The following is a 23,862-nucleotide window of genomic DNA, read 5'->3' as shown; positions in this document are numbered from 1 at the left end:
ACATCAGGGTTTATCACTGCATGATTCCCTATTTGAAAGAACTTTTCAACATTCGAGAGAACAGACACGATAAAATCGTGAGTTTCAAAAAACTGCCTAACCACCCGCTCTTGATCATTAGCCAGGGACGCACCGCCACAGAGCTTCAGGGACAAGTTTGGGGCCGAGGACTTTTTCCTGAGATACAGCTTTTTTTGGGGCTGGTCTTTCTTGGTTGCTGTTATTAATGATGATGATGTCTTGGTCGGCCTTTGGGTATTTGAAACTCTCACGTTTTTGATGAATGCCGCAGCGGCGACGGTAAATTGTTTATCACTAAAAACCACATCGAGATGCTGACGTATAAAGCGAATGAGAAGTTTCAAGAAGTCCCAAAACTTCGTGGAAAGTCCTTCCGGTAACCGTGGTATCGGAGGTGACTCGTCAATGGCTTGGGCTGTCTTGTTGGTCGATGGAGGAGGTGGTGATGCTTTTCTAGACTTGATAAAGCCATTGAGAGCTTTTTCAACAGAGATAAGGTCCTTTAAAAGACCTTGAAGTTGGTCTTCAAGGTTAGACAACGATGGGGAAGACTGATTCATGCGAATTAGGCTGAGACTCGATATATCAAGACACTAATTTGAGTCAAATTGAACTATACTAGAAGATATATGCCATTGAATTGATTGACAAGAAGAAGCATGAATGCACAACAATAAAGAAACCAGAGGGTTGCGGCAACAATATGAATAGGCGATCGTTTAAGAGCAGCAGGGTTAATGGTTGATGATAAAGGTACGAAAAGAAGGTGTCACAGTTTTTTTTTTTTTTTTTTTTTTTTCAAACTGAAAAATCACCAGCGATCGGCAAGCTCCGCCTTATCGCATTGAGGAGAGACCAGCTTTGACTGTGTAATGAAAATATAAATACAAAAGCAGGAATATGATGAGAAATAGCAGGAAATATCAGGAAATATCATTTACGTGGGACTACAATAAAAGCCTTCAAAACAAACATTTCTTATAATATCTAATACAAGTCGAAACACGTTCAAAATGGAGAATTTCTGACAGGTGTAAAACATTAAGATTCAAGTAAAAACACGATAACACAGTATAAATTAAGCCTCTTGCTATTCTAATTCATCTAACCTGGAAAAAAGTAAAAGGCCAATGCAATGATGATATAAGTACCCAACAACATGGCCCCTTCCAACCAGTTACTCTCTCCGTCCAAAATCAAGTAATTTGTAATGAAGACAGAAACAAACAACACCGCAGTTTCAATTAAACTAAAATACAAGTTCATAGGCACATCCATGGCCCATCCAGCAAGAACCATGGCCGGGGTGACAAACAACGCAATTTGCATCGAAGAACCAACGGCCACCCCAATGGCAAGGTCCATCTTATCCTTAGTGGCGACAATCACAGCAGTAATGTGCTCAGCAGCATTACCAATGATTGGAATAAGAATAAGACCGATAAAAGATTTGGAAATACCGGTTCTTTCAACCATAACGTCGATACTTCCAACAAGGAAGTCTGCAGAAAACGAAGTTAACAAAGTCGAGACCACCAAAGTGATTATCGAGCTACGAAGACTAAGAGTGTAAAGATCGTCATCGAGGGAGACTGGTACCTCTGGAAGATGTGATTCTTCGGAGGAGAGTATTGAGCCACGGCGGATTGAGTGATGCTCGTCATCGAGTTCGTGCTCGGCAGGTTCAAAGAGGGAGCGATGGGTAACCAATTGGAAGAAAAGATAGAGGACGTAAATCACTAGCAACACAACTGAAGTGGCTCTGGACAACGCGAGGATTTCAGGGTTTGGGTTTTCTGGGGTGGCTGGAGCCTCATGGTTCAATTCTGCCAAAGAGGCGTTAAAAGCAGCAGGGATTACCAAAGAGGCACAAGCAAGGGCCATGAGGGAACTCATAGTTTGGGCAACGGTCTTGGAGAAGCTTTGTTGTAATCTGTTCCAGCCACCACAAACAAAACAGCATCCAAGAACGAGAAGCAAATTGGAAAGGATGGAACCCAACATCGAGGTTTGAACAATTCTAATCTGGTTGTTGCGAAGGGCAATAACACTGACAATAAGCTCAACAATGTTACCAAAAGTGGCATTCAACAAAGCCCCCAAAGTTTCACCAACGTGATCAGAGATACATTCAGTACTGAATGCCAAAATGCTGGCAAGGGCACAAATTGCAAAGAAATTGAGGACAAATACCGCAATGGCGTTCCATCCAAGATACCCTCCTAACAAACCGAATGGAAGGAAGACAAGAAGGACATTGACGGGCGAGGACTTGAAGATCAACGAAGTGGCGTTGATGGCCTTGTCGAAGGCGGTTCTTTTGTCCATCTTATATGTGCATATATAGAGATGAAAGGATATATTTGGTATGTCATCAACAAGATGAAGCGAGATGAGGAAATTGATACTTTTTTGTTTTTATTTTTTAGCTGGGGGAGGCAGGGCCCCGCAACCCGAGCGACATGTAAGTATCGATGACGCCACCCATTTAACAAGAGGATGGGCGGGTTGAACGGCTAGCACGGGAAGAAGAGCTTTTCAGTCTACCAGGCATCCTCGCGCCAAACAAGTGGTTACAGCGGTCAGGAAAGGAAAAGAAAGCAAAAGAGTTTATTAGTCAATGGTGGTGGTGGACGACGACGTTCTTGACTTGACAGCTTCCTCCACTAGGACCCTCCATTTGGATATCGCTGGATGGTCATCGCCTATCAACTCGGTGGTGGTTTGGTCAAAGTACTTGCTGTCCAACACGTTAGTGATGTTTAACTCCTCAGTACACTGCTTCAAAAGCTCGTGGTCTTTTTCATTTTCGTAAGTTGTCACTATCATCTGTAGTTTGCCCAAGATGCACCCTGATTGCATCGCCAATTTGGCACCAATTGGGTAGCCTTGGTCGAACCCTTGTTGGAGCCCCAACTCTTGCCACTGACTTTTGCCATCTATGTACCCTTCCTTAGCAAATTTACGGCGGAGAGCAACAATATCTGGAGAATCAGATGCTATTGTTTGCTGTGGAAGATCGTCGTGGTCAGCCCAAACATCATCGTCGTTGTGGTCGTTATTGTTTTCAGGAGATGGGCATTGGTTGCCTCCACAACACTGTCCTGTATTATAACCTCCACAGCACGCCATCCTTAATATATATATATTATACTACTATTATGATATATTTCTTAGTGATAATATTATGGCTTTTTATACCAGGCAGGCCTTGTTGAGACCGACACCACCCAAAAAAAATTCACTTTTGGGAAGGGCAGTGGATGAAGACCGGGCAACAGCTTCCGCATCGCTAGTGAACAAAGGTGAAACCAAAACAATAAATATTTCTAACAGCGCATGCCCACACAACACTTCATCTGGTTAACCCCAACACAAACCAAAATAATGGCCAACATCATAACACAAGTGTCACAGGACAGTGGTGCCGCTATCCAGGTGCAGGAAGAAGACGACTTCAATGCGATCATCAACTTGAACGTCCGCAACACCCTGTTCCAGATAACTAGAGATGAGCTCATGAGCTTGCCTGAAAGCATATTGCTTTGTCTTTTCCCAAACGGGGTGTTTCTTGATGATCAAGGACAAGTGATAACCAACTTGACAGAGAACGACGTGGTTTACGTTGATTTTTCTCCAGAATGCTTCCAATATATTCTCCAATCTTTTAGCAAAGCGGCTGCTTCGATGCCCGCCACCAATAACAATAATGACTACTACTACGATAGTGGTGACGAGTACCGTCCATTAGACTCATCGGTACTCAAGACAAAGCCGTGTGTTATTGTCCTTAGAGAAGATCTCGATTTCTACTGCATACCGCCAACTACCGGGCTTTCATCACAGGACATGAAGAAAATCAAGCTTCTGGTAGCCAGGCAGCTCGTACAGCACGACAGAATCTTTGAAGGTTTGGGATACAAGGAAGGAAAGCCATTGGGCCCTGCCGAACAGCATTTATTGGACATGTTGTGCCATGCCGGATATACTACGACTGATGCCTGGGGACACCGAGATGTCGAGTCAAATAAGCTGGTGGTCAGTTCATTGGCCCTTGTACAATTAAAGGCAGATGGAGAAGGTGATGCAAACTCTAAATTGTTGTTGTTTTGGAAGAAGCCTGCACGGAAGTGCTGGTGGCTGAATGAAGTATTGGAGCTCCTAGTAAATGAGGTGTTTGCCGAACCAGTAAGTGTCAAGGTACACATAAGAAGGGTATGGACTTTAGAGTTGGCGGTATTGTCACTGCATTGACCAGTTTTTTTTTTTTTTTTTTTATATAATGATAGAATCTCCATCGTTGTTTTGTTGAGGATTGTGTTAAGTTTATCTGATGATTGATTGTAGCTTATTATCGGCCGATATTTTTTTTTTTTTGGCCTCATTTCTGACATCCATGCGTTTTTTCAACGTGGCCGCTAAAAAAAAAAAAGGGAAAGGAAAAGGAAAAAAAAAAAAAAAAAAATTGTACACCTCACAGTACTCAAACATTCCAGATCGATATATAATAGCAGGGAGAGATCTATTACTATTCAGAAAGTGAGAAGAAAACTCTTATCTTTCAGTGTGAATACCAACCACTATGTCATTAAAAGAAAATCCAGAGTCGTTAGACTCTGTTCGTATCAGCCACCTCATTGACAAGTTCAAGAGTGCCCATCCAGAAGAACCACTTCCTCTTTCTGATGCGTTACAGTATTTGAACTATTGCATCTCAAACGTGGTCAATAAGTTTGATCGTCAAGAAAAGGTCAACAGCGTTTGTGTGATTGCTAATTTGTCAGGCAGATTGCCAAAGCTGAATCAAGTGGCCGAGTTGTTCGACGAGACTTTTTTCAACGAGCTTATCAAGATTGGGATTCAAAAGCCAAATAGCCGTTTGGGAAATGAAATGCTCAAGATCATTAACAGCTTCCTCAGAGGCACATTTGTCGAGGCTACAAGTGAGAATGTTGGCGTTAAAATAGCTAATGACCTTTTCATGGCACTCCAAACCAATATTTCGATCCTTGACGTTGTTTGCAAGAGGCTCGATGAAAGCGATCAAATTGGGAAGTACCTATGCTATGAGTTTGTGGCTTACTTGTTTTATGGACTTCAGAATTATGGTTTTGAATTCTTCAGCGTGTTCTTAGATATCACTAGAAAAATAGCGTTAATCGATGTGTGTGAAAACGTCTTTCGGGAGAATGAAAGTAACCCGAAGCTTTTCAAAGATTACTGCACTTTTACTGAAGCCTGTCAGGTAGGGCTTTCTGCGATGAATGTGATATCACAGAACATCAAATTTGACCCACAAAATCCTCATCATGAAAAACTTGTTGAAAAGGTGTTGCGTTACACCAAAAAATATAGTCTTGGTAGCATCGAGAAAGACGAAGAAATTTTCGAGAAATCAGGGATTACAAGAGATCCAATCAACTTCATTAGCCAGAATTTTAGTGTTTCTGCTATTCATAACGCGAAGATATTTCTTTCTAGAAATAATGAAGTGTTCCGCAAGAAGTATTACGAACAGTTGATCCTCGCCACCCCTCAAAATTGCTTCCCAGTTTTGAAGATGTGTTTTGCCCTTAGTGATTTCATCACGAAAGACTTGTTCTTTTCGTTTTCTGAGAATCCAGTTCATGAAGAGATTTCCAAACGGAATTTCAGCAAACTTCAGTACTATTTCCCATGTTTTGATACGGTGTTTGCCACATGTATGATGCTATCGCTCGATTTTTGGAGCAATTCTCGAGCCGAAAACCATAGCAACGAGGAAGGTTTGAATGATGATGATGTTATGGTAATGATTAACCTTCTTAAGGCGGTGTTGAAGGATGCCAATGGGAGAGTCTGTGCTTCAAAGAACGAAACTGACCTTCCTATCTGTACCACAGAATTATTGGAATTGCTCAGAACTTATTCATTCCAACGTGCCCGGGACTTGCAATACAAGCAGGTGTTTAGTAGCCGTGAAAAGTGTTGGGGGGTTGACATTGGGTCGTTTGATAACCGACTTGAACTCGAAGTTGGCAATTTTGTCAGAGAAGAACGGACTTTGCAATTGATCAGTGGGTCGTGGTTTCATTTTGAGGATCCCAGAATTTCTGAGCCAAAATTCCCGCATCAATCGAACTTGCCTGGTGCATCAGCAACCGGAGGAGGGCCCACCAGTATTGCGTCGACTCGACAAAAACGTTCGAAGAAAGCTTATGTTTGCTTGGCCCCAAATAGACAACATATTCTTTATAAAGAGTTTTCCTCGAAAGTCAATCTTGATGAGCCCCAAGTGCTTGAAAAGCTGGACTCAAAACACATTCAAATCTCAGCAATTCGTGATATCAAAGTCACGGCGTTGAACAACGCCGCTGCTGGGTCTTTAACTTCGTCATTATCTGATGGTTTAGGTAAGAGTTCTTCCAATGCCTCGAGATTCACTAGTCTTTTCATCAACATAAAATCACGGAATGTATTCCATAGACTCACATTATTCGATCGTCTGGGTAAAGAAATTGTGTCATTCTACACGGATACTGCGGAACTCGCCTCAGTATGGGCGGACGGTCTCAAGTTATTGTTGCAAAAATCAGTGGACTCCGTGAGTGAGTTTACCAAAGAGCAGATTGGCAAATTGTTTGACGTTCGTCGTACCGTGCAGTTCATGGGGATTGTTGACGAGGAATCACTTAAGTGGAACTCAATTGAATTGATGACGAGCAGACCTCGTGTTGTCATTTCCGCCAAACGGAGTACTGATAAAACAAACGAGAAGGTGGCAGTGAGTGAAGAAACCGATGAGGATTTGTATGATTACAACCAGTTGATTGATGCGAGTGATGGATTTTTCTACAATGGTTAGACAAGGGAGAAGCTCGCGACGTTTTTTTTTTCTAGTTTGTTGATTTTGTTTGACTTTCCCTTATTATATCGTTTTCTTTTACTCTGGATTTTTTGTTTTCTGTTACTCTGGACTTTTTGTTAGCCCAATGGGGAAGATTGTAGTTGATTTTTTTTACATTGAAGTTTTATATAGTTTGATTTTTTTATAATTTCTTTGTTGTTTCGAGATTTTTGTTTATTATTGTTTGTAGATGATGATTACCCACTATCTGTTAAAACAATTCATTGTTTTTCCTGAAAATGAAAAGCCTTTCCAGAATAGTTCCTCTGCTTCTTCTTCTTCCTTTGGTTCCATCACTCCACGTGACCAAACGATCAAAAATTAAAATTGAAAAAAAAAAAAAAAAATTGAGTTCAAAATTTTGAATTTTCCTCTGGCTTCTTCTATCTATTCGATCAGTAAACCCCTATCAACCATGTCATACATCATGGAAATTACTTCAGAAGACCAGTTCACCGAAGTGACAAGACTAGCCCCTAGCAATAAATTGCTTGTGCTTTATTTCTATACTTCGTGGGCTGCACCATGTGCCCAAATGTCTAAAGTATTTGACGCGTTGGCGAACGCTAATCCAGAGTTTTCTTTCTTATCAATTGATGCTGATGCTCAAGCCAACATTGCTGAATTATTTGAAGTGGCCTCGGTGCCACATTTCATTCTTATCCAAGACTCAGTGATTTTGAAAGAAGTGTCGGGGGCCGATCCAAAGGAGATTGCAAGTGCGTTAGCCGATTTCAAGAGTGGCAAACTTGGGGAAACCAATAATGATACCAATAGTAATAATGATAATAGTAATTATGTCCCAGCTACTACTCCTGTTCCAGCTACTACTGCTCCCGCAAAGGAAAAAGAGGCCAGTGGTGCCCGTACTCAGGAAACTGAAGAAGAACTCAATGAAAGACTTGAAAAACTCACCAAAGCCGCACCAATCATGGTATTCATAAAAGGAACGCCATCCGAACCAAAATGTGGGTTCTCTCGTCAATTGATTGCCATTCTCAGAGAACACCAAGCGAAGTTTGGGTTCTTTGATATCCTCAAGGACAATGCGGTGCGACAAGGATTGAAGGCTTTTAGCGATTGGCCAACCTTCCCACAATTATACATCAATGGGGAATTCCAAGGGGGGTTGGATATTGTCAAGGAGAGCTTGGAAGAAGACGCTGATTTCTTCAACAATACGTTGAACGCTTGAAAAAGAATAATGATAAATAGTTTTTCTTGGGATTAAATGCTTGGTTTATATTATAGTCTTTACATATTACACACGTATGTATGGTTACTTTTCTTATATTTTTTAATAAATTGTGGTTTGTTCTTGTGATGATTTCGTGTAATGAGTGGAGAGGGAATTTATCATTGGATGAAAACAGTAGAAGGGTGATGATCATTGGAATATGAGTTTGTATCGGTCAGACTTTTATCCTGGTTTTAATTGTATTATGAATAAGGGTATCATAAAGTAATTACTAGATAAATTGGAATACCTAAAAGAATTGGAGAAACATTTTATTTGTAAAAAAAAAAAAAATAAGGGGGAGCAAGTGAATGTGGAATGAATGGAAAGAATTCTTTTGACTATGATTGTTAAAATATCAACGGTATTTATATAATGGCTCATCATAGTAGTTATGAAGGGACTGTTTTGAAAACTATTCGAAGATATACAGACAGCATTTACAAAAAAAAAAAAGAAAATATGGGCTTCTACATTTTTGTGAGCTTTCAATATTTTCATTGTTGTACTTGTAAAGATTAAAATTTACAGTTCACGCCTCCTCCAATTTTTTTTATTCCTCAACTCTTGTTTTTCTGCTGGTTCATCTCATTGTTGATTATCTTTGTGATAGAATTCTCTCTCTTCCTCTCTCCCCCCATTTTCTTCCTATTCTTCTATCTCCTTCATATATTTCCCTTTACTTATCAATTTCAAATCATTAGTAGCATTCCATAAGACATGGGGAAGCAAAATCTTTTAATGTCTAGTAGTCAAAAATATCAAAAAAATTGACTATTCGTAAAACACAATCTTATGAATTACATTTTTTATTATATTACTTTATATTACACTTCTTATATTACACTTCTTATATTACACTTCTTATATTACACTTCTTATATTACACTTCTTATATTACATACCGCATATAAAACTCCCATCAAATTCCATCTAAAAATTGTCCAAATCAGAGTCACTCATCATCTCCCCGTCGCTCCAATTATCACCCCCACCAACATTATCATCATCGCCATCATCATCAATCGGATCATCTTCTAATTCTCCCTCACTATAGTCGTTTTCTTCCCCAAAATTTCCTTGATAAATCTCATAATTCTTATAATACTCTGCAATATTATTTCTTCCTAGGTCCCCCATCATTGTCAGTACTGTCCCACCAGCTTGATCACCACCATTACTGTTGATTTCCCCTCCAAGACGTTTTATTAAAAGGTTTTTCTGGGTTGACCATTGGGACAATTCATCAATCTTGTTTTGTAATCTTGATGGTGGGTGTCCAGCATAATTCTTGTCCTTGAATTGTTGGGCAATATACCCATAACTTTTCCCCTTAAATTGCTTTTGCTGGTTGATCACGGCCTCATAATACCCATGGTAGAGATTGGTATCATTGAAGCTCAAGATTCCAATGGTGGAGGAGGAGGTCTGGGATTTTTGATACCGGTGGAAATTCACCGCGTCTTTGGTGTGTCGGGATTTTTTCATCAATTTGAAATCTCTAGGGAACCCGAGTTTATCATGATGGTTGGAACTTCGATGGTTACTGGTGGAAGATTTCTGGTGGGGATTTACAAATTGGCCCTGACTTTTGAGAGGGAATTTTTTATCATCATTTCTTAATGATTCCTCATTTTTTAACAATTTCTCACCATTTATCAATGACCATTTCCCAAGATTGTCAAGATACATCACTTGGTTCTTTGAAATATCTTGCTCAAGGGATATTCTAGTACCCCGTACCACCAAATCAGTGGCCACTTCAAGATCCACTTGCCATTTGGGAAAAGTATCGACTAATGAAAGAATTTTTAAAATCTTGGACGCCTTGGAGAGCTTGTAATGACTACAATTGTAAATAGCATAATTCTCAAGAATCAATAAGCTCAAGAGTCGAAGATCCAATGTGTTACTGGCGAGAATGGTATTGCATAACACGTAATTAGTGGCGAGTTTGATGTTGTAAGGTTGATCAGTAGGGGAACTTTTCAAAGATAATGAGTTATCAGATGAACTTTTCTTCAAATACAATCCATTAAAACAGTTTTTTTTATCAGGTGGCAGTTGCCGGTTGCCAGGAATTTCCTCCAGGTACCTTAAAAGATCAGCTGGTTGGACTTTTTGAGACCCATAAATGATTTTCCCGATAATATGGAAAAGATCAAACAGAACATCTTTACCAAATACCAAATACATCGAATCAGTAACCCCAGGGAGCTGGTGGGCTTTGGATCTCCAACTTCCCCAGCATTGTAATGACAAGATTGCTGAGCGGATATCGCCGCTGGCCACGAGCTTGGGTAGGTATGATTTCAATTGATGATGATTGAATAGTTGGGAATTATCATTAACGATTCGCTTTAGGGTCTTGGTCATCAAAGTGGCGTTGACGGGGTTGAATTTTATCTGCTGGTATTTACCATGACTTTGGAGCACTTTATGGCCAAACACTGTATCGACCGAGAAATTATTGGTGATGTCCCAGGAGGCAAAATTATTATTATTTTTATCATTTTCGAAATTCTCTTCTGTTAAACATATCACTAGTGGAGGGAGGGTTGTTAAAGGATCGTAATGAAGCCATTGATAGACTGCTGCTTGGAATGCGTCTTTTGTTGGTTCGTGGAATATGAATGGAAGATCTTCAACAAGGATGATCAGGAGGTTTTGACCTTGACAGTATTTTGCAGCCTTAAGGAATTCACTAAATGCATCAACATGGGAGGTATTCTTAATGGTCGAAGGGTTTATCCATTCGAGGACCGGTTTACTAAGAAGTTCCTGGGATAGAAGTTTGACCATGGTACTTTTGCCAGATCCCGAAGGACCAGTGAGGATCAAAAGTCGAGGTGGATAGTCATGATAGAGCATGGAAGTTAATTTAGTTCTGACCTCTTTGATTTTCCGGGGATGAACTGCGATGTCATTGATAGAGGTGGGGGAGTATTTATCTACCCATGATGATGATGGTGATGATGATGATGATGATGATGGTGGTGATGATGATGATGATGATGGTGATGGTGATACAGATTTAATTGATAAATTGGCTGATAACTTAGATGACAGAGAAAGGATCTTTTCATGGCGAGGTTTTTTTTCAGTGGTGCCAATATGACTGGCCAATTCCGAAAGGTTGATGGATCTGGTTCTTTTGATAGTCTTGGAATGTTTTTTGGGATGGTTTACTGGGGGAACACTGCCAGTTTCTTCAATGAGGGAATCATCAATGATAGAGTCTCCTTCATCCAGGTCAAGCGAGATATATTTCATTGGTAATCCATTGGGAGATGGGATGATGAAGATGTAAGATGATTACAATTCTGGTGACAATTCTGCTTCCAAAGTGATGAGGAGGGAAAAAAAGTGCTAAGCGCAACCAGCCAGAAAGCCATCATTATTATCTTCTCTATTATACATATTTTAGTTATATTATGTTAATTACATTGTATTTATCATATTCGTTATTGGGTATTATATATTGACGTTCGTATATGGGAATTTAAAGAAAGTAACAGATAAAAGGAAAACATTATAAGAACAACTTCAATGAAAACAATTTCAAGAAGAACAAACATTATGAGAAGGATATATGGTATGGTATTCATTAGATGATATGATGACAATTAGATAATTTGGGTAATGACTCTATGGCAGATTTCTAATTATCATATGCCATTTCAACAACAATTATTCTTCAAACCCATCATCATCAACAATGATCTCACTGACCTCGACACAATTGTAACCATCTCTGGAGTTATTTGCACTGTGCCGTCTTTTTTGATGGATCACTTTGATATTATCTTGCACCAGGGTCTCTTTATCATCTTCGGATTGATCATCGTCATCATTAGCTCTGGACTGTTGATACTCACTGGCAAACAAGTCTTGATTCCAACTGAACCCTTGAGATACTTTCAAAGAAAGAGAAAATGATAAAATCGGGCCATCATCATCGGAAGACGAATAGCTTGAGGATAGTTCGTATATCGTGTGCTTCTCATCATTGATCATCGAGGGAGAAAGAAATGATTTACGCCGGGCCCAAGGAGATGAAGGGGATGAGAAGGATGATGAGCGGTGTTTTCTGTTGTGGATGAGTTTGGGTGAGGTTTTTGCCATAATGAGGATAGTACCATGAATCAATAAACAGATAAGAGATAATACAAACAAAGAGAATAAAGATAACAAAGGGAATAAATTAAAGAAAAGAAAACCACAACGTCACTTGACAGGATGTGGTGATACTCGCATGATATCGCATATTATTACATAAATAGCACCGACGCTTCAAGTATCAAAATTAATATGGAAATAATACCCATGGATAGAGATGAGACGTAATTAGATCGTATATATATTTACATCTTTTCAATCTTTTCTTTCAAAGATGCGTGAAGTTTGCCCAATTTCTCGAAATCGGTTTCTTGAGCAGGCCATCCCACACCTAACCCGGTAGTGTCATTTCTTTTTGGAATGAAATGGAAATGAACATGGTCGACTTCTTGATGGGCGATTCTCCCGTTGTTTTGCAAGACATTGTAGCCAACACCTTCCAAATTGTCTTGATCATGGTCAACTTCAAAAAGGGCAGCAAGTTTCTTGGTAATTGGCAAGATATCGGCGAGATATTCATCAGGAATGTTGTGAAGACGGGCACCATGATGTTTTGGGATGATCAATGCATGTCCTTCAGTGGTTGGTTGGATATCCAAGAAGGAATAAGCGGTTTTTGTTTCAAAGAGCTTGAAAGAAGGGATTTCACCTGATGATGTTAGAAATTGCGACCAAATAGAGGAGAGATAAACGAAAAAAGAGGATTGGCAAGCTTACCCTTGATGATTTTGCAAAAGATACAGGATGTGTGTAGAGAGGACATTGTGATAGTGATCAACAAAATGGTAATATATATAAATGACAATCTGAAGGGAGATTGAAATATTTTGACGGTCGCAATTTTTTTTAAGGGACGGTTTTTCTCTCCGCCCAATGATGGGTTATCTGCGAGACAATCATATGAACAGGATGATAATATATCGGCTAATCATCACAGGTTGTATCGATATATACATATACATATACATATACACATACATATATATATATAATTATTATTATAAACGACTAATTTCAATGGCAAACACTGCTAGTTTTCAATGATTTATGCGAGATTATGTAACAATGCGCGGTAATCAAAAGCCCAGTGATCACCACACGTGACATTTTAGCTTTCCTCCTCCTTTTTTTTTCTTTTTGTTTTTTCGGCCCTCATACCGTTAGTAGGTGATAACTACTGTTACTGGGTATTTTATTGCGCTTGCTATTCCCTCGTATTGTGATATGGACGACTTCATAAACTTCGAGTCTTTCGAAGGCTCAAAGATAACCCCCCAACAATCCACCAGCGAGGACCTTCTCAAACTTATCAGTAACAACATGAACGTCGGGTTCGATTTGAACGATGAGAGCCTCGATGCTGAAACATTATACAAATCAATGGTGGCCAAATACGGGAATATCAATGACAATACCAGTGAGAATATAAATGAGAATACAAATGAGAATATAAATGATAACACCAACGACAATATAGATAATAATATCAACATTGATCACCTCCTAAACAACCAATACCTCAACAACACCTTCCAAGAAATCGACTCAACCCCTACCAACGTCGCCAGCCCAGTGCTGATCGATGCCAACCTTCATAATAATAATAGCAGTTATACTAATGATCCTTCCCTAAACATGTCAATCCAAAGAAACAGCAATGTCTCAGACCTTTTGAACAACCAATACTTCTCCCCCAACGTACAGGCAAGACCTCTTACCCAACCAACAACAACTGGGTTTTCTCCTTCATCGTATGGTGGGGGAGAATCTTTCGACGCTTATGGGTCGCTTAATTCCCCGGTATCTCTCTCATCTAGCATCAATAATTTATCTAGGCCTCCTGCCTCCAAACAACCCCTTACCAAAGAAGACAAACTAAAGCGTCGTCGGGAGTTCCATAATGCAGTAGAGCGTCGTCGGAGAGATTATATCAAGGAGCGGATTAAGGACTTGAGTAAGCTTGTACCACCGTTGATGCTTGTATACGATGAGAATGGTAAAGAAACCAAGCCTAATAAGGCGATGATACTTACTAAAGCTGTTGATTATATTGGGAGTTTGAATGGGGTGATTGATGTACAAATGCAAAGGCGGCTTGATATTATTGAGAAGATTAAAGAGTTACAGAAGCTTTAAATAGTGGTATGATGATTATATGATGGTTAAATGATGGGTATATTTTGTTTTAGTCTAGATTTGTATTTTATTAATGAACAACGATTGAATATAATATAGATAATGAGATGTAATATTAATAATAATAATAATAATAATAATAATAATAATAATAATAATAATAATAATAATAATAATAATAATAATAATAATAATAATAATAATAATAATAATAATAATAATAATAATAATAATAATAATAATATAAAATATAACAAAGTTCATTCTCGCGTGCCCTTAGACACCCATCAAAAATTTCCGCCCCCTCAAAACAACACCGTCAAAATGCGTCCCCACTCCAACCCTATATCACTATCGATATATATCCCACGATGACATCGTTGATTACCGCGTACGAATGGGCCGATAGCGGTAACCAGTACTTCATCTCCATCGGTACCAATGGTAAACACGTCTCTCTTTACCACTTGCCTCCAGACTCCAAGAATGGCTCGCGAAGCGTATGTATCTTGACTATCTCTATTAATCATCACCAACATCCCCCTAACATTACCAGAATGAGGTAAGAGAACTCCACTCAAAATCCTTTATGGAAAATATCAACTGCCTAGACTACTCTCGTCTTCGTCACGGGGTGGTGGTCGCCAACAACAACTTCCCCACGCTTTTTGATATCACCAACCCCGAGTTCGACCCTCTAGTGTTTCGTACCACCAGTTCACGGATCTCCACTTGCTTATCTCTCAGTCCCGAGGATACTCTTGCAGTGGGCTTGGAAAAAACTAAAGGCCACCATGGGGTCCATGTTTACGATCGTCCTTTTGAACTGATGAGTTATCGTAGTTACTTAAAGAACGATCACATTGTCTCATTGAAATTCATTGCTTCAGCGTCCAAAAGTTTATTAGTCGGTACCAGCAATGGTTTAAAAGAACTTGATTTAAGATCGAGATCCCCAACAGTGTTCTCCATCACTACCTCGTTTGCCGAATACATTGATAGTGGCCCATTTTCCGACCATTTCTTCTCATCGGTCAATTCAAAAAATGGTAATCTTGCCATCTGGGATCGTCGATACATTAAGAAACATAACGACGGCAACGACGTGTTTAAAGAAACCAATATCTTGGTTTTGCCAAAAGTATTTACTCAAGAAACTTACTCGTTGAAAAACGCGGTTCCTTGCTACCGGTTCTCCCCATGGAATTATAACGAACTCACCACATTACATCAGGATTCCAAGACCTCTAGTTATATTAAACGTTGGAGTTTCGGGTACGAAGTCCAGCAAGCCCATGATTCGTACGATAATATTAACAACAACAACAATAATAATAATAATATTGTCCAGCCGTACCATTTACCTGACAATATCCGCAAACATAACATTGAAGTCTCCAATATTGACTCGTTATTTGTCAGTAAGTGCAAGAACACCAAGATTAGCCCACAACAAGCAGGAAGAGTGATTTCTTTTGATCACTGTGAGAGTTATGGAGGATATTTTGGATCATTTGTAGTACTCACAGCGTCAGGGAAGGTGATCAAGGTTCCCGTGATCGACGGTGATTCATCAATGGATTTTAGCAATTATAATACTCTCACGATCAGTAATGGTAATGAGTTGTTGATAGAGCTGCCGGTGAATAATATTGGAGATCCAGATGATATGGTCAATAATGATAATGATGTGAATCTTAATAATAACGAACCGGAAAAGCCTCAGGATTCTGGAAAAGTTGATGAAGACGAAGAAGTTGAATCAATTCTAAATACTGATGAGGAACTGGGTGAAGAAGATGATGATAGTAGCAAAGATGGTGATGATGATGAAGATGATGAAAAAACTACTGGCTCTACCGGTTCATCCAGGCCCATCCGTGAAATCCTACAAGATGATATTGCCTCGGTGATGTATCAACGGGCGCAACAGAACTATAACCTCACTGATTTACACCTGAATTCTGAACTTTTTTCGCAATTTAACAAGAATTACTACAACAAGGATCAGAATTACTTGAATTCCAATTACGAGCAACTCCGGATCTGTTGGAAATGGCTCTACCATTCCAACGAGAACTGTCGTCGGCGATTGACGATCCAGGATGGATTGAATATCAGTTTTGAAGGGATTTACAATATCTGGGATGGGATCAAAGAAATCTTACGTGATGAAGAAAGATTCAATCCGGAAATTAATAGTTGTTTCACCTCGTTGAGCAGTAAAGTGGCAGAAAAAGAGTTTTTACGGATCCTCGAAAAAATCATGGGGCTCGTTCATAAACCCAACAAAACTTATATGACCTCGATTGATTTCAGCGCCCGTACCAAAAAAGCGATCCAACGGAGATATTGTTTATTTAGTTGTGGGTGGTATATTACCAAAGAGGAATTCGACACCAAGATCGATACGTTGATCTCTTTGAAGTATTATGAAAAGGCCGCGGGACTTTGTGTTTTTCAAGGTGACGTACTTCGGGCGATCGATATTCTTTCGTCAATTCCTGATGATGATATGAATCGTGGCCCATTACAAGAAGGTTACGAAGTGGTGGATTTAAGAATCATTGCTGCAGCAATGATGGGGTTCTTCAATCGTAATATGGAGAGAATCTCCGAAGAAGCGTCGTATAATTACGATGGTGAGCCGCTTTGGAAAGACCAGTGTCGGAAATTATCCCAGAAATTGTCATCTCCGTATTTACGGGCGATCTTTGCGTATTTGACAGATCGTAATTGGCAAGACGTGTTGGAAGAACCATCATTGGCATTAAAGGATAAATTATTGATCGCATTGAAGTACCTTCCGGATGATAAACTTACCGAGTATTTGAAAATCACCACCACCGACGTGATCCGGACCGGGAACCCCGATGGGATCATGTTGACCGGGCTCACCAGAAAAGGGATCGCGTTATTACAAACCTATAATGATCGGTACACCGATATCCAAACCGTGGCCCTCATTAGTGCGTTTGCGGTGCCTCGGTTCTTTGATGATTTACGGGCCAATAATTGGATGGCATCGTACTGTCATTTACTCAATGGGTGGAAATTGTTCAAAATCAGAGCCCGGTTCGATATCAAACGCCGCCAACTTCTGAAGAATGATTTGTATCGTAAACGAACCTTAGTGATCGGTGCCGGTGGTGACGAATCATCATCGACTAAAAAGTTGGTGGACCAACAGCAGGACGATGCCATGACAATGACGATGATGCTGGTGGAAAGTAATTCGGGAAGAAAGCTGCTTGGAACGGTATCCAGACGATTGGATATCCAGTTTTTTTTACCAAAGAAGGACCGTCAATTGTACCTCAAGTGTATCCAGTGTGATCGAGACATCTCGCATCTTTTACATAATAAGAAACAACACGGATACGGGAAACATCATCATCACCATGGTTCCTCTTCGGGAGTTGGTTGCAGCAGTGCTGGTGGTGGTGCTGGTGGTGTGGGAGGATCAGTAATCGGTGGAGGTGCCAAAGTTAGCGTTCTCAATGGGGGTGGCGGTACCGTAGTTGGTGGTGGTGGTGGCGGGGTCAATGGGAGAAAACTAATGTTGAATAAGGATAATAGCACCATTACTTGTGTTTGTGGGGCGCCATTACCGAAATGCGCGATTTGTTTGTACTCTTTAGGGGCGCCAATTCGCTACAATAACGACCCAAAAGTTAATACCCAGGATTATTTCCGCGATTGGTGCAGTTTCTGTTTGAATTGTAACCATGGGATGCATTCGAAGCACGCGGATCAGTGGTTCCAGGATCATACGGTTTGTCCGGTTCCTGATTGCAATTGTCATTGTGTGGCCGATAATATTTGACTTGCCCAATAAAATATTAGAAAGCAAAACAAAAAATATCAATGGAGTGTTCGAATACCCAACTGGAGTGGAACATTTGAAGAGTCAAACAATACAATTAATTGGAATATTTGATGACTTTGATATAAGAAAAACAACATCGACACATTGGCCATTTATCACGGTATCATATAAAATGGGTTACAATATATGGAACAATTTTTTTTTTTAGCTTTCGATGGTATGACCGCATTTGTAAACCATTGAAGGGTGAGATGGAAGGCAGTTTGTATCGATATGTAATACAATCTCACTCATTATTTAGAAGTCAAGAAGGGGGAGCAGGCATTGTGATCATGAAATAGGGAAGTTTTGATTAAAAAACAGAACTGATAGGAAAACATAATAATAAAGACAATCTAGGGCGGTGGAGAAATAATGACAAATTTGAATTATAAAATCATAAAATGAAAATTATCAAGATGTACACTTGTAATAATAGATTACTCGTAACCAGGTAATTATAGAATTCATTAGAAAAAAAAAAAACTAAAAAGCGTAAGCGTAAATAATAATAATAATAATAACAGTCTAAATAATACATAAACAATAAAAAATATAAAAAAAAAACGATTAGTCCTTAGCAACGTCATCAAGTTCTAGGTCATTAAGCACCGATTCATACCCTCCTTTACCCCGGTTTTTTTCGAAGATTTCATATTCCAATTTTTTAACTCTATCCAACTCAGGATAAACTTGATCAATGAATTGGTGCCGGAGTATTTGTTGTAATGCCTTCACACTCTCCCTTTTTTCTTGCGATTGTTCCACATTCTTAAACAACAATTTTAGATCATTGTTGAATTCCGCTACACATTTGGTGTACCCCGATTTCCCTAATTTATCAACAATTCGATCCAAACTCAAAATGTCCACATTTTTGACAACTTTCCCATCCTTCACCACCGATGGCTCATATTGCCTCAAAAGATCTTCCGAGTCTAACCTAATAACTTTGGCGAGAATCGGCTTAATCAAACCACATACTGGAAAACTAATTTTCTCAATATTTTCAATATCCTTGGTGTATCCTTCCAAAAGCAACTTTTGCCGAGTAATAATATCCTCAGAAATATCGATTAACTTATGAATATCATTATTCATGACATTCCCCATCTTGATTTTTTTAATCGCCTCGCTCGAACTCTCAACACTCGATAAATTATAAACATCAAGAGTTTTGATTAACGGACTGGTTTTCCATTCACGTTTCAACGCCCAATACTTGCAAATAGTTTGCGCCAACTTGTCAACCGCCCCATCCTCCACTTTCAAAAAAATTAGCAACTTCATCAATTTATCAAGAAATAGTTGAGGGGCAATAGGGGTACCCTTACGTGATTGCCAACGCAAGATTTTATGATTATTATCCTTCAACGCCTTCACCGCCGAGACAACGGTTCGAGACGATTTTTTCCGCATCATATTGGCATGTTCAAAATAACTGATACCATCACCAAACGTCTTGTATTTTGGTCCATCATTTTCATGATGGTTGAGCATAGAGAAATACGACCGGGTCTTATCAATCCCTTCTTTCACCTGGGTCGAATGATGATAATCATTAGGTAAATGCTTATCGCAAAATGCCGTCAAATTCATTTTATCATGAAGTACCCCCTGGATTCCACCGTGCATTTTCAAATATAGACCAGCACGTTTAGCACAAGTGACATGAAATGCCTGAAAACAATTCTTGTTGGCACATTGAATACACGCCCCCATCTTTTGTTTGCATATATAACACACCAATTTCCACCGACTCTTGGGAATTTTTTCAATCCCATCAATGGTTTCCATATAGATATTGCTTTTCAATCCTAATTCTGGAATCCATAAGCCGCATAAAAGATGCGACCACGAGCCAGAATCTGTTTGTTTAAAAGCCCCGGTAAGTGAAGGACAGAACTCACACAGGATTTTCCTTCTCTTCAAATTCATACATCTTCGGCATAACCATTGACCTTCAGGAATAAAGACCACCCCATAACATTCTTGATGCACCGCAATATTACACCCATCACAAAATACAATGGCATTTTGGTTATCACAGTCGCTATCGTTACATACTGCACAAGGCTGGTCATTTTCTGGTGCCATTCCAATCCCATCATCCGAACCAAATAAGTTTGCAAATTCTTTGGCTTTCTCATATTTCAAAGCCAATTCATTTTCTCCGTCGATGTTTCTAGGGATTCTTTTGGATAAAAAATACCATTCTTTTTCAAGGAACGAGATGCAAATTTCAAATATTTCGGGAGGAATAAAAACCTGCTTGTTCTTTACCCGTTTTTTATTGATTATTCCGAGTAAATAATCATCTTGTTCATCCATATCATACATGCATCTGAACATACTAAACCCTTTGATATCAAGCTTGTGGGATATCGCAAACTCTTCAAAAACATCCAATTCAAAAGATTCGGTGTTGACATAATCATTCTCACGAATATAGGTTCTTGACAACTCGTATTCTTGCAGTTTTTTGAATCCAAAATATCTGATTTTATTCTTGAATTCGCTTTTTTGAATATTTGGATTTAGAGTGGATAGCAGTTTACATGATGGTTCAATACCACCAACGGCGTCGTCATCGTTGTTTTCCGACAATTCACAACTCTTGGTTATCTGGTTTTCTTTTCTCAATTCCTCAAACGATTCATTGTTAGGCAATTTGAAATTTGCATTGGATAAATATGAATTAAGTAAATTTGCATTAGAGGATATATCAAAGCTTGCTTTCTTAATTTTCTTGAAATATGTTTCTGTAATGATTCGACTTTGTTGATAAATCAAGTTTGGATTTCTTTCTAAAATCAAATCCAATGATGGTCTAGGAATTATTTGGGGTGTAAAATAAGGATGGCGAATAGCACTTTCCGTTGGTGGATTATTATTTACAAGTTGTTGATGACCACAATTTCTATTGACACAATTTTCATCTCTTATGCCACCTGATGACAATAAGCTTGAGCCCAAAACCTTACCCATTAATGGGTTTTGGAAATCAATAGAAGAATTGGGTGTTGACGATACACTTTCCAGGGTTCTTGAGCTTGGGGTTGATGAAGATAGGTCCGGGCACTGGCGGGGTACCCCGTTGGTTTCCTTTAGTTGAGTATTCTCCTGTCGCTGCTTTTCCTCTTCAATGTAGTTGAAAAATTTCTTCTTTTTATTGTAGATGGTGTAAGTATCAGCTTCATCGGAATCTTCAAGACCTCTCTTATTGGATTTTGGTGTAGCAATTTTCCTAAAAGATGCATACAACTCTGCTTTTGTCTTTGTGGGTACTTTTGAATGAGATGAAACTTCTGATTCGTCACTAAATTGCAATAATTCCTTAATAAAGAGTTGTAACGGTGGTTTTGGCATGATGGCTTTCATTAACTGCCGCTTTTCATTTTGAGTTAAATTTCCGTTAGACAATTCAATCCTCTTTTTAATATCTCCGGGCAGTGTTTCTGGTAATGGTTGTTTTTGTGGTTGTTGTGACCCAGACTCTTCGAAATCAGCATCCAGAGATTTGACAATGTATACGCTCAATGGTTCTTTGATGTCCAAATCAGGATAGAAAGCTTGATATTCTGTTTCTTCTCTGGGCTTCTCAGAATCGTACCCCGTAATCTGGCTATTCAGTAAAGGGTTTTTCTTCCTATTTGTTTCGCCACCATTTCTTGTGGGTATTCTCCCCTTCTTGCGGCTGCTGTGCCGCTGCCTCATCGTCGATACCAAGTATAGCGGTTGATGACAGCAAGATCACGTCTATACAGGGCAATCAAAACACGCAGAACTGACCGCAAGGTAGGCAATATACACATATAATATACATATAATATATATTAAAGTATGCTGCTGGTGGTGATGATCATAATAATCCTCATCAAAAAAACAACAAATAAAAACACGCGCCGAAACCAGAAAAAAAGGGTCTGGAAGGTACCCGGCTGACACACCCTCTAAATGTATGATGTCTACCGCAGCGGCAGACCGGGGAGCACGGATGGGTGCTGACAATTCGGTATGATATTGGTGGTGTCTTGCAATCACCAACCTATAGCGGCAATACGGTGGGTAGGTTTATGACTCGTCTGCTATGTAGATGTAAGTCAAATTTTAACGTTGCCTGGATTACGTGCACCTGTTATTTATCTTCCAATTGTATTTCAACCTTGCATTGGTTGCTTGATCAGCTTGCCTCCAATTGAACTTATGAAATGATTTATAGACACAATTAAAGCTTGAAGTACCGTGAACTATTATCAACCAGGTTGCATCCCTCAATAACCTCTGTACTTTATTACTTCTTCATGCAATTATTAAATTTCTTGAGAGTGCTTTTAGCCCTTTCGATAATTATTAGTACGATTCTTCTCTTCTATCTCTTCCATTCTCCTCCTTTTTATTCGCATCTCATCTCTTCTCTTATCTTCTATTTCCTTCCATCTTACTCTCGGTATTTATTCCGCGTTGCTCTGTTTTACAATTAAGAATCAAAAAAGCAAAAAATTTCTATATACATCATCACTATGTTAAATTAAAGTTCCTAGGGGCTTCGCTTATTTACCCTATTAATATGTTGCCAGGGAAAAATCGATACCCCGGATTATCCCAACTAGATGCAAAGGTTTTAAATTAGTCAAAAAAAGACAAAAAAGAAGAAATTGGAATCTATGAAATATTACTGGAACATGTGATACATTGTGTTGTTACAGGGTTTGTTGGTATTACGGGAAAAAAGAAAGATATTGCTCTCACTAGAAACATTAAAAACGATACGAAAACAAAAATGAAAAAATGCCGATAAAAAAGCAATAATACCAAAACAAAAACAGAAACAATAATAATAATAATTGTAATTTGTAATTAATATGGTATCGCATCTGAATTATCACATCATTTTACTTTAAATAGCAAATGTGTGACACTGTATTAGATATATGGAGTTATTTTCCATTCCGAAGCCTTCACTTAGCATAATACATTACTGTATTATTGATTATTGCTATAGAGGAAAAGCACTCTATGCAAGAATATATCATGTTATAATACCGGAGTGTCGCCATGCTCTTGTATAGTAGATTTTTACGATTTCCAAATGCATCCGCATTCACTCCTTTCATTTTACCCTCTACTTCTCATATTCTCATTTCTAATATTATTTCGTATAATTTTATTATAACAATCCCTGTGATTTTGGATCACATTTTGAAATCACACCTAGGAACCAATAATCTTAAAAATTTGATAATGCTTCAGATCAGTAAGGAAGGGGTAGTCAATACACTACATTAAGCCAATGGATTTCGCACTGTTACATATGAGCATGGTGTTGACGCTGGTGAAGTATGCTCTAATAAAACAGAGCAGTCTTTAAATGCCCCTGATCCTCACATAAATATACATAATCGCGCAGAATTGGATATCACGCTTCAAAAGCATGACTCTCCCAGAATGAATTCTGTGATATCCTTAGCAGCATTAGGTTGATTCCCAATTATTTTCTTCTTTTATCAAGCAAATCTACTTTATTCAACACCATGGATCCTGTCATTATTAACGAAGACTTTACGGTTACCAAGTATGTTCTAATTGAGAGGG

The 23,862-nt window shown here is 39.0% G+C and overlaps 11 protein-coding genes across 11 annotated transcripts; 5 read left to right on the top strand and 6 right to left on the bottom strand. All coding sequences in view use genetic code 12, as the record gives it.

Moving 5' to 3' along the window:
• Positions 1-1,125: 1,125 nt before the first annotated feature.
• VCX1 (Vcx1p) lies at positions 1,126-2,349 on the bottom strand (the record flags this gene model as incomplete). The annotated part of the gene is made up of 1 exon (XM_065000008.1): positions 1,126-2,349. The coding sequence occupies one exon, from the start codon at positions 2,347-2,349 to the stop codon at positions 1,126-1,128; it is 1,224 nt and encodes a 407-aa protein (XP_064856080.1).
• A 285-nt stretch (positions 2,350-2,634) lies between these two features.
• YAE1 (Yae1p) lies at positions 2,635-3,153 on the bottom strand (the record flags this gene model as incomplete). Its single annotated transcript, XM_065000007.1, has 1 exon — positions 2,635-3,153. One exon carries the CDS (start codon positions 3,151-3,153, stop codon positions 2,635-2,637), a length of 519 nt encoding a protein of 172 aa, XP_064856079.1.
• Positions 3,154-3,408: 255 nt separating this feature from the next.
• WHI2 (Whi2p) lies at positions 3,409-4,275 on the top strand (the record flags this gene model as incomplete). Its single annotated transcript, XM_065000006.1, has 1 exon — positions 3,409-4,275. The coding sequence occupies one exon, from the start codon at positions 3,409-3,411 to the stop codon at positions 4,273-4,275; it is 867 nt and encodes a 288-aa protein (XP_064856078.1).
• A 328-nt stretch (positions 4,276-4,603) lies between these two features.
• On the top strand, positions 4,604-6,865 carry DASC09_064210 (Lmo1 protein; the record flags this gene model as incomplete). Its single annotated transcript, XM_065000005.1, has 1 exon — positions 4,604-6,865. The coding sequence occupies one exon, from the start codon at positions 4,604-4,606 to the stop codon at positions 6,863-6,865; it is 2,262 nt and encodes a 753-aa protein (XP_064856077.1).
• A 457-nt stretch (positions 6,866-7,322) lies between these two features.
• DASC09_064200 (PICOT family protein) lies at positions 7,323-8,102 on the top strand (the record flags this gene model as incomplete). The annotated part of the gene is made up of 1 exon (XM_065000004.1): positions 7,323-8,102. The coding sequence occupies one exon, from the start codon at positions 7,323-7,325 to the stop codon at positions 8,100-8,102; it is 780 nt and encodes a 259-aa protein (XP_064856076.1).
• Positions 8,103-9,077: 975 nt separating this feature from the next.
• On the bottom strand, positions 9,078-11,417 carry RAD24 (Rad24p; the record flags this gene model as incomplete). The annotated part of the gene is made up of 1 exon (XM_065000003.1): positions 9,078-11,417. One exon carries the CDS (start codon positions 11,415-11,417, stop codon positions 9,078-9,080), a length of 2,340 nt encoding a protein of 779 aa, XP_064856075.1.
• Positions 11,418-11,834: 417 nt separating this feature from the next.
• On the bottom strand, positions 11,835-12,161 carry UGX2 (Ugx2p; the record flags this gene model as incomplete). Its single annotated transcript, XM_065000002.1, has 1 exon — positions 11,835-12,161. The coding sequence occupies one exon, from the start codon at positions 12,159-12,161 to the stop codon at positions 11,835-11,837; it is 327 nt and encodes a 108-aa protein (XP_064856074.1).
• Positions 12,162-12,508: 347 nt separating this feature from the next.
• HNT1 (adenosine 5'-monophosphoramidase) lies at positions 12,509-13,026 on the bottom strand (the record flags this gene model as incomplete). Its single annotated transcript, XM_065000001.1, has 2 exons — positions 12,509-12,912; positions 12,981-13,026. 2 exons carry the CDS (start codon positions 13,024-13,026, stop codon positions 12,509-12,511), a joined length of 450 nt encoding a protein of 149 aa, XP_064856073.1.
• Positions 13,027-13,487: 461 nt separating this feature from the next.
• Positions 13,488-14,399, top strand: RTG3 (Rtg3p; the record flags this gene model as incomplete). The annotated part of the gene is made up of 1 exon (XM_065000000.1): positions 13,488-14,399. One exon carries the CDS (start codon positions 13,488-13,490, stop codon positions 14,397-14,399), a length of 912 nt encoding a protein of 303 aa, XP_064856072.1.
• Positions 14,400-14,770: 371 nt separating this feature from the next.
• On the top strand, positions 14,771-18,225 carry SEA4 (Sea4p; the record flags this gene model as incomplete). The annotated part of the gene is made up of 2 exons (XM_064999999.1): positions 14,771-14,899; positions 14,956-18,225. The coding sequence occupies 2 exons, from the start codon at positions 14,771-14,773 to the stop codon at positions 18,223-18,225; spliced, it is 3,399 nt and encodes a 1,132-aa protein (XP_064856071.1).
• A 612-nt stretch (positions 18,226-18,837) lies between these two features.
• Positions 18,838-21,984, bottom strand: NTO1 (Nto1p; the record flags this gene model as incomplete). Its single annotated transcript, XM_064999998.1, has 1 exon — positions 18,838-21,984. One exon carries the CDS (start codon positions 21,982-21,984, stop codon positions 18,838-18,840), a length of 3,147 nt encoding a protein of 1,048 aa, XP_064856070.1.
• Positions 21,985-23,862: the final 1,878 nt, after the last annotated feature.

This window comes from Saccharomycopsis crataegensis (genome assembly GCF_037102585.1).
Source record: "Saccharomycopsis crataegensis DNA, jcf7180000000098, whole genome shotgun sequence".
In the NCBI taxonomy this organism is placed as follows: domain Eukaryota; kingdom Fungi; phylum Ascomycota; class Saccharomycetes; order Ascoideales; family Saccharomycopsidaceae; genus Saccharomycopsis; species Saccharomycopsis crataegensis.
This window is presented reverse-complemented; position numbering and strand designations above follow the sequence as displayed.